A 13,374-nucleotide genomic window follows, 5' to 3' on the forward strand; every position below is an offset into this window, starting at 1 on the left:
CAGCTTTGAGAGGAGATGCAGCAAAGACTGCCTCGTGAGGACCCCCCCCCCGCCACTCCCCCACCCTGTGCCTGCTCAGGTCAGCTCTGAGCGACCATCCGAGGTCTCCCCAGAGCCAGACAGGGACAGTGGTTGGGGCCACCACCTAGTAAGGAAAAGGGAGACGATAGTGCCAGTGGGTCTTAATAATGCCTGAGAATGTAATCTATGCCCAAGAGGACACGGACCCACTTAGCTGCTCTCCATAGCTGCCTACCAAGGAAACGTGAACAAAAAGTCTTAAAGCCCAGCAGAGGAGGTGAGAAGGAGGTGGGAGGAGGACCGTGAGCAGTGGACTGGTCGACATGAGGCGAAGTTGTTCTGGAGGCCAGTCCCGAGGATCCCCAGGCTTACAGCACTAATGACAGAACAGCCACCTCCTGACCCTGCTCCGATGTGGGACCAGAGGAAGGACGGTACCCCTGGAACATCTCTAGTGGTCTTCGGTCCACAGCACCTCAACAGCAGCCTCCCCACCCCCAACTTCATCCACAGGTTGGGATCTAAACAGGCTTCATGCTTGTATGCCCAGGGGGTAGGGAATGCAAAACAACAAGACAACAATGACCACATAAAAGCGCCACGATGCTTTTTCCATAATGAAAACTGTTCAGCATTGATTAACCCATATTTCTTTTTCTTTCTCCTTGGGCATCGAACCACTTGCAGACTGGCCGGTAGCTCTGGTTGGAGAAACTTGTAACGCAGCTGAGCTCACTGACCAAATGCTGCACCAAACGCTCTCGACCTCCCAGGTGAGCTGGAGTGCCACACTGTATCTCTATCAGCTATGTGATGCCTCCAGCCGTCCGGAGTGCTTTCTATGGCACGAATTTCTTTTCAGTTAAAATTCATTCAAAATCCCAGGTGAATATTTAAAAAAAAAAAGCCTCAGATACACCGAGGAAGTTGCCAAGCAGGGGCTGCCCTGCTCTTGCCTGACTTGGCTCTATGACTCAGGCATCGCGTGCACCCACACCCCCATCCGTTTACAAGCACTTGTGGTCAGCATAACACAGCCCCGGGCAGGTCTCCCTCTGCCCCACTCCGCCTCCGGCTGTGTTAACCCTCTGGGCCCGAGCTCAGAGGCTGCGGAACACAAGCAAATCCATTTCCAAACTGGCTCCAGAAAAAAATAAATGAGCAAGATTAAACTCTTCTGCATGACAACTCCCAGAAAGAATGATTTGGGGGCTTTCCACTCCTATGGACCCTGCAAGCAGACACACACCCAGTTCCCACCGAGAGAGGCCGGCACGCTGCGGTTGGTGCACACACATGCACACGCCAGCCGCACATGTCCTACCGGGCCGGCCAGCCCAGCTGCCGCCTCACCGACACCCAGAGTGCTCAGCCCCTTGGCTGTGAACAGTTTACCTTGTAAAACACCCAGGAAAGATGCAATAACAAAATGAAAGGGGCAATCACACCTCGAGTGGAAGTTTATGATGTTTTGGTTCACTGTGAGCATTAGTCTCTCCTGCTAATGTTAGGCAGTAATTCACGGCTGAGCGGCGGCCATAAAATATGATCACTTAGTGGCAGGAAAGCAAAAAGCAGAGAAGCAAAGGGGTGGGAGTTCCAGCTGAAATGTTTAAGCAAAGAGATCCTGTCCCTAGAAGAGGACACTGACCGCATTACCCCAACTTGGGCCAAAGGTCTCCAGATTTACACAGACACCCTGAAGCCCATTGGGATGGTGTTTGCCTGGAGATGTTTACCTGTCATTGGGCCTGGAACAGTCTGTCGGTTATTTCTGAGTTCCCAGGCACCTCCGGGTCACTGCAGCGACATTTACATGCCGTATTTCTTAACAGCACATGCCTTGAACACACACCGTGAGAGAGGCTGCCAATACCAGCCGGAACACATACACATCAGAAAACATAAAAGACAACCCAATTGGCACTCTCCTCACCTCCTTGTCCCCTGCCTCATGCGATGGGAGCACTAAAGGAGGGAAACTGTGGTCATCGCAGGCCAGGTTGCAAATGGCAGGGACCCACATCTTCCAAACAAAACGAAAAGTCAGGTATTTTGAGGGCAGCCCATGGATAACTACAGCCCAGCTTCTGGACCCTGAGAACCTGCAACAAGCTCCCCTCCTCTCAGCAGCCCCCCCGCTCTGCTTCCGCCTACCCCCTCCCCACCGAGGGTCCCTTGTCATGTTGCAAAGAACTCTGCGAGGCCCTTGTACACACAGGAGATTATTACAGGGCTCAGAGAAGCCAGCTCTGTAATTATGGCTACGGTATGATTTCCATTATTCTCACCCTTGGCTTTCAGGAGCTCACAAAACTTCCTGCAAAATCCTCCCGCAGCCCCAATGCTTTCCATGGCTGGGCCTCTGCCCAAGAGGTGAATGTGGTCCCGATAACCTCTGGGAAAAGCAAGGCAGAGTTATTCTAAGGAAAGGGGAGTGGTGCGTAGCGAGCAAGGGTGGTGGGAAATTCTATTGTTTAGGAAAAATAAATAAACCGGCCGGTTTTGCTTTTTATTATTTCAAACAACAGACTCGGCGGGCCGGCCTTCCTTTCCCAATTCAGACTGTCCCCCCGGGCGGCTCTGCTGAGTCTGCAGCGGCAGTAGCCGGGCTGCAGCAAAACTATTAAAAAGGCTGCCACTCCGAGCTCGTGGAGCAGAAAGTTTGGCCACGCTGACGGCCCCGCTCTCCCCAGGAGGGCCGCTGGCTCATTCCCCCATCACGACCCTCTGCTCTTACCTCTCAAATGTTTATGCTTCACCAGTCCTACCGCTGCTCTGGAAATTAAATGTAATATCCCAGGTGGCTGGAACAGAACCGTTCTTACATAACCCCCCAAAGTGAAAATGGGAAGTGTTGGCCCACAGTGTATAAAGCCAGCTGGTCGGGTATTACCTGTCGTCCCGGGCCTGGCTGACCTCTGGGGACACTTCAAGGCCAGGCCCTGCCCGCGGCCTGCCCCATGAGGGTTGTCTCCATGCACTTGGCTTACCCAAGCTCCAGGGAGGGGGGGTCCTCAGCCCTCAGCACATTATGCTCCACTCTGACCTACCGCCAGGAGACAGCCCCCTGCAGGTGAGCACACCAGCCCCCACGGGCTTTGGTGCACCCTCAGACGGCGGCACATTGACTTGGGAGTCGGCTGTGTTGGGTTTATGATGCAGCCACAGCCAGGAATAGGGTCTCTTTTTTTTTTTCCCGAGGAGAAAATAACTGTTCTGTTATGTGCACTGGACTCTCAATGTTTGTTTCTCTGACACCACATTCCAAGCGGCTCAGACAGTAGTCAAAAAAAAAATCCTTCTACAGGATCTAGTTGGTCTTGCCAGCAAGTAAATGAGCCTCTGGCACCTGGTAGGACACCTGGGGTGTGGGAATCTTTGAACACCTTGGAGTAAGTTACTTCTCCATTTCACTGAGACTGGGCTCACTAGAGACAAGAGCTAAAGCCCCCCAAATTGCCTTGCTTACGTATTCATTCGCAGTACCATGTATTTGCCCAATGAGCCAGGCCAAGCAGGCCAACAGATATGCCATTGTGTGAGTTCACGTTATGAACTGTATGTGGGAAAGCCTTCAGTATTCAGATTTCGCTTTCCCAGCAAACTGCACTCACTGAGTTACAGTGCGGAATGATTCGTGCATGTGCTGCCTCGGTGGCTTCAGAGGCTTACTAGACACAGTTTCAGCAAGTTTGGGGGTCTGCCTTCCCAGACCCCTGAGGGCGGGAGCTGCAGGCAGAGGGGGAGGAAAGGCACTGAAGTCGACCAGGCTTCCTGACAGCGAGTCGAAGTGAAGAGTGACAATGTGCATTAGGGGAAATCCCCAGGAGGCTGCAACGGACACAGGATTTGTGCAGAGACAACTCACCTCCACCTCACAACACCTTTTCTGGGTGTCCCTGAAATTCAGCTCAATACACAAGTCATCCGCAACAAAAAAAAAACAGTGCAAAGAGAAAACATTCAGTTATATTTAATATACTCTTTGCAGAAAGGCAGGGAACTATAAAATATAATTCTTATTTAAAAAGATTTTATTTATTTATTCTCAGACAGAGGAGAAGGGTGGGACAGAGAGAGGCAGAGAAACATCAGTGCATGAGGGAGACATCGATTGGTTGCCTCTTGCTCATGTCCCGATTGGGGACTGGGCCCACAACCCAGGCACATGCCCTGACTTGGAATCGAACTGGTGACTCCTCACTTTGTGGGACGATGCCCAACCAACTGAGCCACAGGACTCCGGGCAACAAAATACAATTCTTAAAGCTACATAGACTAGGATTAAATTATCCATCAACTTGACACTTATCCTGTGCCACCTCTCTAGGAGCAACACCGGATGCGGGCTGCTTTGCCAGCATCCTCCTTGCCCGTGCTGTGGCGTTTCACCGACACTCTTTCCCTTCCAGGTTCGACCCCATAACTACTCTATACACATCCCCAGCTCGCGCACACTCTGTTCCCTGCCTCCTGCCTGCACACTCTCACACCACAAGCTCGCTGCCATTCCAGGAGATGTGCAATTCAAAGACAGAGACGACTGCGAGACCTGGCCACTTCACAGTGGGCCGGGAGAGCAGGCACGGCCTACTGGACGAGCGGAGGGCATTTCCCCTCGACCTTCCAGAGCTCGTGCTCAGAAGCACAGTAGCTCACAGGTAAGGATCAGGGCGCTCTCAGATCGGGTAGTGCTGGCTTTATTGGTCTGAATCACACGGTGTCCGGAGAATTCCCATGGGAACCCAAGGAAGACGAGCAGGGGCTCCACGTGGAGTTGCCGATACTTTCCTAGGACAGGGCTGGCGAACGGTCACCATCCGACACAAAGCAGGACCCATGGCCTACAGTCCTAGGAAGGCTTCTCATCCAAGCATGGAGGGCACCCTACGGAGCCAGCTCCAACTCACTGCCATGAGACCCCTGAGCAGAGCTGGGCGAGAGAACAGTCCTGGATGGGTGGGTGCCCCCGACACTGTTGATGGGCCACCGTCCCCCGGTGCCCCTGAAGAACGAGGGGCAAAGCCCATGTCTCCACATCACACTGCCCCGCTCCACCTCAAGCAACTGCTCTGTGCACCATTACGTCCAAGGTTTCTGGTCCCACAACTGGACCCTTAGCCCCAGGAGCAACTCCAGTGGGTCCTGAGCTTTCCTCCGTTTCCCTGCATAGATTCCAGATGGATGTACAAGCCAGAGGGGCTGAAGCAGGAAGAGCAGGCACATCCCTTGCCTCTGTCCACGTCCCCAACCACCCAGGCCTAACGATGCCCTTGCCTTAGGCACAAACCCAAGTTCAAGCGAGCACACCATTTAGGATGGCCCGGTGAGGCTGGGGTAAGAGCCCCAAGGAAGAGGGGAATCCATATCCCCTTCATGTGATTCCCACAGCCATTGCTGCAGTACAAAGGCGGAGAAGAGACGAGATTATCACTCATGACCTCACAGCAACATACCTCCTTCCCGCCAACCTGTATCGCTCGCCTGCCAGGCCCAAGACAGCAAAGGAGCGTGAGATTACATCCATCCCGCGGGGACAGACTGTCTTCACAACAAAAAAAAATGACAGCACCGCGGGCCTACCTTTTTCAGCTTGCCAGTTTTGGTGCCCACGAAGGCCAGAGAGTGGTTCTTGTAGACATACGCGATGACAGAGGTCATGCGGTCCCTGTCCTCCGTGAAGACAGGAATGCCACGCACCATCTCGGACACGCCCAGGGGCGCATTCATATCCAGGCCACAGAAGTTGTCGTCAATGGTTAAGAGCTGAAAATAAACAAGGAAAAAAATTAGGAGGAAGTGTCAGGGCAACAGGCAGAGGTACTGAGCCGGGAACTGTGGGGCTAGAAGAATCCTCAGATGTGGTATAAATCCCTCTTTTTCACATGAACCACTCAGCTCCAGAGAAGTGAAATGACCTGTCGACAGCCATCCAAGTAGGTTGCAGGACCATGGTAAAAAAAATTAAAAAAAAATGACCCCACAAATTCCTCGAGTCTGTTTTCTCCACACTCCCGTGATCTCTCTGCGCCTCCTACAATCACTCCAGGGGCCATCTCCGTAGCTTAGATTGCCGCCACCATGGTCACATTGAAAAGCACCAGGCCAGCACCCATGAGCGGGGGCTTCCGATGGCTCTGCTCAGGTGTCGGGGAGTGGGGTGTGGTTTCCACATTTACACACTCACTGTTAGAGTCCTCGAGGAGGAGGACTCGCAGGTGTACGACAGAAGGGAGCCCTAGAAACACTGATGCACGAATGGCAGGACCGCGGCGGAGACAGGCACAGACAGTGGGCTCGGGACAGGGGGCGTGGGAGGAATGGAGGGCTGGTGCGTGGACTCCGCACGCCACTGTGGTGCCTCGCACTGCCCGGGCTCAGGCTCCCTGTTTCTTTTCGAGCACAGCGAGGCAGGGCAGTGCCGGCCTTGTCGAAGCTGCACCAGCACTTCCCAGAGGGTCTTCTGTGGAACCCAGCCACCCCCCCCCAAAAAAACACTCTACCATCAAAGGGGTTCTCCAGCAAATAATTTGGGGAAACAGTACCTTCTTACACCATGTAAACAGATTCACAATGATTACTTGCAGGAAACGTATGGAGTCTTTTTAAGAATAAATATGTTTCATATTACCTACGCCTTTCCCAAACATGTTGTTCCCTAGGCGGTTTTAGACCAGCTAGTCACCTATTAGCATTCCTTCAAGAGAAGACTCCCTGGGTATGCTGCGGCACACGCCGCCCCAGCCCTTGCTGCCGACTCCGGGGCGGTTCAGCAGTCAGAGAGCCAACGGGAAGAGGCTTCGGGCTGGTTTCCTCCCCAGCGTTTCGGCTGAATCTCTCCCTGTTTTATTCCAGGCCTCCAGGCCCCTGCGTGAGCAGCGGGTCACGAGTTTCAGACCTACTGCAGAGCTGTGAGGACCCTGGCTGTGGCCAGTGGGGAGGCCCCGGTGCTCCCTAGCAGGCAGCTTTGGTGGGGGGAGACCTCTCCCAGGCCCTCGGGACCTGCACTGGATTCCCCGCTCGGTCTGGGGAGAACTGTGTGGTCTTAGAAGAGTCGTTCCGTCCCCTGCACTTTTATTCTCCACCCTGTAAAGATAAAGGAAACAGCCCCCGCTTTTTGATGGGCTTCCATAAAACCCATGGAGCTCATGCTTGTAAACGTCCCTTGGACTTTTCAGAAAAAAGCAGTGAAGTAAAATACAAGGTGTCACTTTTTTAAAGGCTTCCATCCAGCCAAAGAATCGGCATCTGGAGAACCAGCAGGCGGGCCGCGGCCAGGGGGCTCTGTGAAGGCAGCCAACTCTGAGCTGTTCGGGGCTTCGGGGGCCCCTCGGCTCCCGCCCGGGAGAGCGAGACAGGCATTGTCCGTCCCAGGGAAGACAACGTGCTGGGCATCGCAATCCTCTCTCGGACCTCTCCCTTTCTTCTCACTGTGGTAGGGAGCATGCAGACCGGGGGCAGGGGACTCGGGCCAGCCCGGGCCAGGTTCATGCAGAGCAGATGTCTGCCCCAAGCCTGCATGGCCTCTGGCCTCTCGGGCAAGGTCTGGTCCAACAGCTCCAGACCAAACACAACCTCCCCCCTCTCCAAAAACCAACCACCACCACCATAGGAATCCAGGTTAGCGGGGAGCTGTCAGGGTCTCATCTGGTCTTCACAGTTCTCCCTTAAAATGGGGAAATGGGGGGAGACAAAGGTGGTGGGGAGTGAAAGGAACAGACAGAAACGAGGAAGAGAAATTTGGGCACAGGGAAGACAGGGGCCCCTCCCCGAGGGGTGCTCCAGGGGCAGCAGGGGGCGCGCTAGCCACCTTCAAGGCCTTGCTTGTTCCTGCCTCTGGTCCTTCAGGAGGGTTTGTCCCTGACACTCTCAGCCCTCCCCTGGCCCTCAGGGGCCTCACCATCCGCAGACAGGCCTTGCCCATGACGACCCATGTTCTAAAGAGATGAGGCTGAAGGGCTGACTGTCCGCTCTGTACAGGAGGAAACCAAGGTAGGGAGCAAAGTAGACCCTGTTTCACAGTCTCCCACCTCCCCTGGCACGAACACATGGCTCGCTGGACTGGGGAGGCTCAGGCTGCTCAGTCCTTGGAACTGCACTTCGGAGTGGCTGGTGACTGAAACCCTTCTTCCCCTTGGCTGGGCAAGTACATAAACCACCACCCACAGGAAGGCAGCACGCATTTGACCAACTGCACCACTGAGTCATCTGTTGCTCAGAGGCAGATAGTCAGGGACCTGCAAGTTCCTGCTGCTGTGACACCGGGGCACATCCAGGGGGCCCTGGGAGGGACGTTTTTCCTCAGAAGGAAGTGAGGACAGCTCGGCCGGGTGGCCTGGCAGCCAGCGCTCTGCTGTCTTCCCCTCCTAACAGCTTCCCCTGAGGCTGCGCCAGGAGCCAGGCCTCCGTGCCCTCACCTGCGCCTGAGGGCCAGCCCCTCCCAGTGGCCTACCTCCTGGTGTCACCACCAGGAGACCGCAGCTGGGCTTCTACCGAGGTGACTGCATTCCAGGGCCAACGATGGCTCCCTCCCCAGGCTGCCCCGCACCCCTGAGCGGAGCCCCAGGTGGTGAAGACACGATGGAGGCCTCTGACCCGGCCCAGCCCAGGTGGGCGTGGATGCTGGCGCCCCCAGCTGTGGCATGAGGGGGGGCTCACTCTTTGTTTCCTCAGAGCTGGGGAGACGGGGAGGGATTTTTACCCCTGAAGTGGTGCAACAAACCCAGGATTGGGGTTCACAGAGCAGCTTGGCTGCTTCTCAACCAGACAGCCTGGCACAGCCTCACCCATCCCCTGAGCCTCATGTCCTTGCCTCTAACATAGCAGGGAAAGGACGTTGTGAGGTCGAGGTGAGATAACAGGTGTGAAGACACGGGATAAACAGGAAAGCATTTCATCAATCTAAGGTGATGTTTCCCATTAATTTTTCCAGTGGAAATCCTGCTTGGAGCAGGGGCAGGATGGCTGCTGGGAGGGGCCCTCCCCTGCCTCCTGCCCAGAGCACAGCTCTCCAGGAGCATACCTGCCAGGTGTGAGCGCAGCTGCAGCCACAGGGTACCTGCAGCTCTGGGCAGAGAAAGCAGAGGGTCCTGCAGGGCCCACAGACCCACAGGTGCCAGGGCATAGCGAGCAGGGGCCAGGGCCATGTGGGCTCTGGAAGGGAAGACGAATTGAAGAAAGCCTTGGACGGGTGCGGGCTGGCATGGACTCCTGAGCACTCTGGGCAGTGGAAAGGACTCTGGCCCTGGCTGAGCCCTCCCCCGGGCCCCATTAACAGCAAGGTTAGAGCGGCAGCCAGAGGAGCCGGGAAGGGACTCACCGAGGCTATAATCAGGAGCCCAGCCTCGTCTGCAGACCAAGGTTGCAGCCCTTCCTCTCACCACGCCGCAAACACCCGGGAATGAGCTGTGGCCACCGTTATAATGTTTGCTTATTAGAGAGCAATTTCATGCTCAGCAGGGAATCAGGCAGGGTCTGTTGCATGGAAATGCATGTGGTCCCTATGTGGGCAGCCCCGCGAACAGATACTGAAGTCTCAGACAGGGCCACACCCCCCAGGACCCCCTCTACCCCAATCAAGATACCAAACCTGCTTTCCACAGGTGTCCTCACGGGACACATGGGTTATAAATTAAGACTGATGACCCACTGGATTCCAGGGACCAAGGGCGGGACCATGTTTTATGCATCTTTGTACCTTCAGCCTAGTTCCAGGTTCACAGTACGTTAAGACATGTGTGTGAAATGGATGGGTAGACGGATGGATGACTAAATAAAAGCCTAATTTCACAGAGCCTAACACTTTGGAATTTGAGCCAGAGTGCCTCGGGTTGAATCCTAGCTCCACCACTTGTTGCTGTGTGACCTTGGGCAAGTTCGTGTTAGGCTCTCTGTGCCTCAGTTTCTCACGGGGAGGAGGAGGACAGTACTAACAGTCTCCACTGCTGTCGGGAGGAACAGCTTCGGTGCAAGCAGCACCAGGTCCGGCACTTCCTAAGCGCCGTGGGAGCGCTTCTGCTTCCTACTCTTTGTCCAGGACAGTTCAGACAACCTCAGCAAGTCCTGGGTCTTTGGGGAAATTCACGGCCTCTGCCTCAGAGCCGTGCTATCAGGATGAAGGGAGCTAATATTATGGAGATGAAATAGCAAAGGTGGTACTTCCTAAGATCTGTCAGACCAGTGAGGCTGAAGGGCAGAGCAGACGAGCGGTCTCAGATCTGGAAGATGCAGTGCCGTTCATTAGAAATGCAGATTCTCAGGCCCCTCTCGGACCTACTGGATCAGAAACTTTGGGGTGGGGCTCAGAGATCTGCATCTTAATACCCTCCCAGTGACTCCGCTGCCACTGACCCATGGAGGTCCCTTCCTAGAGAAGGGCTCATAGCCCATGCCAGGGAGAGAATGACATGTGACAAGCATCCCGTCTCTGGAGCAGGACCCACTGGACCAGGATGCGGAGGCCCGTGGTGGCCCCAAGGGCCTCCCTGAGGGAATGGGTGCAGGTGGCCTGGGGAACCAGCACTGACACTCCAAATTACGATCTAATAGCATCTCATGCTTCCCTTGCCCACAGTGCCAAAGGTTACTGGGCAACTACATGTCGCTACATACAAATGACAGAGCAGTTACGGTTACTTTACCAATTACAGGGAAATCGCTCCCCCTCTGCAGAGAAAATGGCACTCTGCAAAGCTCTGCCATCTCCCCAGAACGCTGCCAGTGGCTGCCCGCAGCCATCTCCCAGGCTCCAGGGCAGAGCTGCAAAGCCTCCACCCAGGAGCCCCTGGAGTGTCTGGCGATCTCTGCGGACACTCTTGGGGAAGGGCTGATGAAGGGGCAGGCCTCGTGGACCATGGAGACATCTCCTTCGGAGCCCTTCTGCATCGTTTCTTGACCCCGGGCCCCCATGACTCACTCGTAAGAAACCACCATCACCCTGACGCTGTGCCACTCCATCCTAAAGGCCCCGGTGATGAGGTGGAGTGGGGACCTGACCCCGAAATCACTCCTCACCCTGTTATCATGGCCCCTGGGCTGGTTCCTCGTGGCCCCTCCCCTGCTAAGTGGAGTGGTTTGAGCCCATCTACAGTCGCCCCACCTTTGCAGAAACCCACGCCGAGTCCTTATTATGGAAAGGTCAGAAGTAGGCCAGAGCTCAGTGGTCCAAACGCGGAGCTAATGAGTTAGGGGTCACCAGGTCCATGCCCCTGTGGACCAATTAGCTCCATTCTGGGACACGGTCTCTCCCACAGCCACAGGCTGCCCCTTGCACCCCAGGCATCACTGTTTACAAATATCCCAAACTAACCCACAGGGGGCCAACCAGGTGAGAGAGCAGGTATAGACCATGCAGCCAACTCCGCCAACCAACAGGCAGCTGCCAACTGTTCCAGGCCGGCGGCAGCAGCCTCTGACTCCAGAATGGAAAATTCAAGGTCAGACCCAGTCCTCCCGTTGCTCATGGGCAGCTCCTGGTCCGGCGGAGAGGAGTCCTTTCGTCTGTGAGGAAGCCAAGTCTCCTGCCCTCCTTGAACACAAAAGTAGCCTCCAGTGCCATGCATAAGAGTCCTGAGCACCCCCATGAGAGTCCAGCTACCCCCTAAGCTGGGAGGCCACGTCAGACAGGGGAAAAGAGCATCAGAGACTGGCTCACGCCCGCTCACTATGGGGCCTTCGGTCAGGCCCTTTCCATCAAATCGTTGGTCTAATACACTATTGGAACTCCTGTTTCTATTCAGGGAAACCAAGGCACTATATGGAGGCCACACTATTAACTGTTCCTCACTCGTTAATTTGCTTAAAAGTGATTAGGAAGGATCCACTAAACACAACCAGTAGGGAAGGACCCAACAGTATAGAGATGAAATATCTCAGTTTCTCCCCCTTCCCAGTCAGGGAGACAGACCTGGGCCATCATCGGACAAGGCCATGCACGCGCTGCTTCAGTGATGACCCCAGTGCTGGGGGCACAGAGGGCACAGTCACCGGTGCCTGGGGCAGCACCGGGGCTTCGTGGAGGCGGAGCTGCCTGGGCGCACTTCGGGGTTCTCTGTCAGGGACAGTCCGCAGCCATTCTCTCACACGTCATGTTATTGTGGAGAAGGAAAATGACTCAGGATCTTAGAATCTCCCTGAAGGGGAAACAGAGGCCTAGAGAGTTGAAATGATGTCCCCCCACACCAGCCCGTGACCAATCAACTTAGCAGAAAATAGGTACCAGGACTCCAACTTCCCAGTCCAGAGGGAAAAAACAACTGACCTCTGAAGGGGGCTCTGCTGGCGCTGCAAGAGGGTGACCCCAGAGCAGCCTGTTCCAGCACCAGGGGAACCTGGTCCCAGGAGCAGAGGCTGCTCAGGGAAGAGCCCCGGCCTGCACCTCCCTTTCCTGCCGCCCCAGGCGAGCGCTCTGACCTTCTGTGACCTCTGGAAGGGACCACCGACTCTCCCCTCCCGAGGAGGCCCTTAGACAGTCAGGAGAGCTGGGCTTCCTCCTTGCCTGGGCCCATGGGTCCCAAAAGAAAGCAGGAGCTGAAGCTTTGAAAAGAAATACAAGTGAGGAGAAGAAGAGGAGGGAAGCCCGTGCGGCACCTGCTGACGCGGGAGAGAGAAGGCCTTTGAATTCTTCATGCTCAGCAGACCTCAGTTTCTTCCCATTAACTAATCATAGGTACACACACACACACACACACACACACACACCCAGGAGCTGATCGCAGCAGACCTCCCCTGGAAACGGGGCACCGCTGAATCGCACACGTGGATTGCTCTCTGAAGGGAGACACGGATCAGATGAGCCGCAGCCGCTCCTGTCTGCACACAGACTCCGGCCACGAAGCTCTGCAGTACAGGAGGATAACGATCGCCCACTCACCGGGGCCACACCTCAAACATGACCCCTGACCCCTAGGTGTTCATAAGTGCAGCCGGGTCTGACGCCCACCGATGACTCTGTGCCCTCCGAAGGCAGGAGAAGAGATACTCGGAGAGAGTCCTCAGAGGGGGAGGAGGCTCTGGCAGGCTGGGTTTACTCTCATCAGAAAGCCTCTTCCCCCAGAAAACAGTCCCATGTGCCTGAGTGCTAGTTTCTGTAACAAAGACAGAAATGCAATCAAACTAGACAGCACCCTCATGGCTTTACTGCTGTGCACAAACTTCCCTCTCTTTTCCGTGAGTCCCACCCTTCCCAAAGGTCTGCCCGTGGCCCGAGCTGACCCTACAGGTTGAACTCTCTTGAGAGCCAGGCAAGACCCGCAACAGGTGAAGGCTGGCCCCCCACCCGACTGTGAGCACAGCCGGGGACGCGGGAATGAGGCCTCGTCCACTTCGAAACTAATGCATTAGCTCAGGATT

The 13,374-nt window shown here is 55.3% G+C and overlaps 1 protein-coding gene across 1 annotated transcript in view; it reads right to left on the bottom strand.

Annotated features, from left to right (window-relative positions):
• Nucleotides 1-13,374, bottom strand: part of PLXNA4 (plexin A4) — a 408,926-nt gene that overhangs the window by 320,969 nt on the left and 74,583 nt on the right. The window contains exon 3 of the mRNA XM_028525438.2: nucleotides 5,608-5,790. Coding sequence (XP_028381239.1) covers nucleotides 5,608-5,790 — 183 coding nt within the window. The remainder of the gene's footprint in view (nucleotides 1-5,607; nucleotides 5,791-13,374) is intronic.

Source organism: Phyllostomus discolor, chromosome 10, assembly GCF_004126475.2.
Source record: "Phyllostomus discolor isolate MPI-MPIP mPhyDis1 chromosome 10, mPhyDis1.pri.v3, whole genome shotgun sequence".
NCBI classification, from domain to species: Eukaryota; Metazoa; Chordata; class Mammalia; order Chiroptera; family Phyllostomidae; genus Phyllostomus; species Phyllostomus discolor.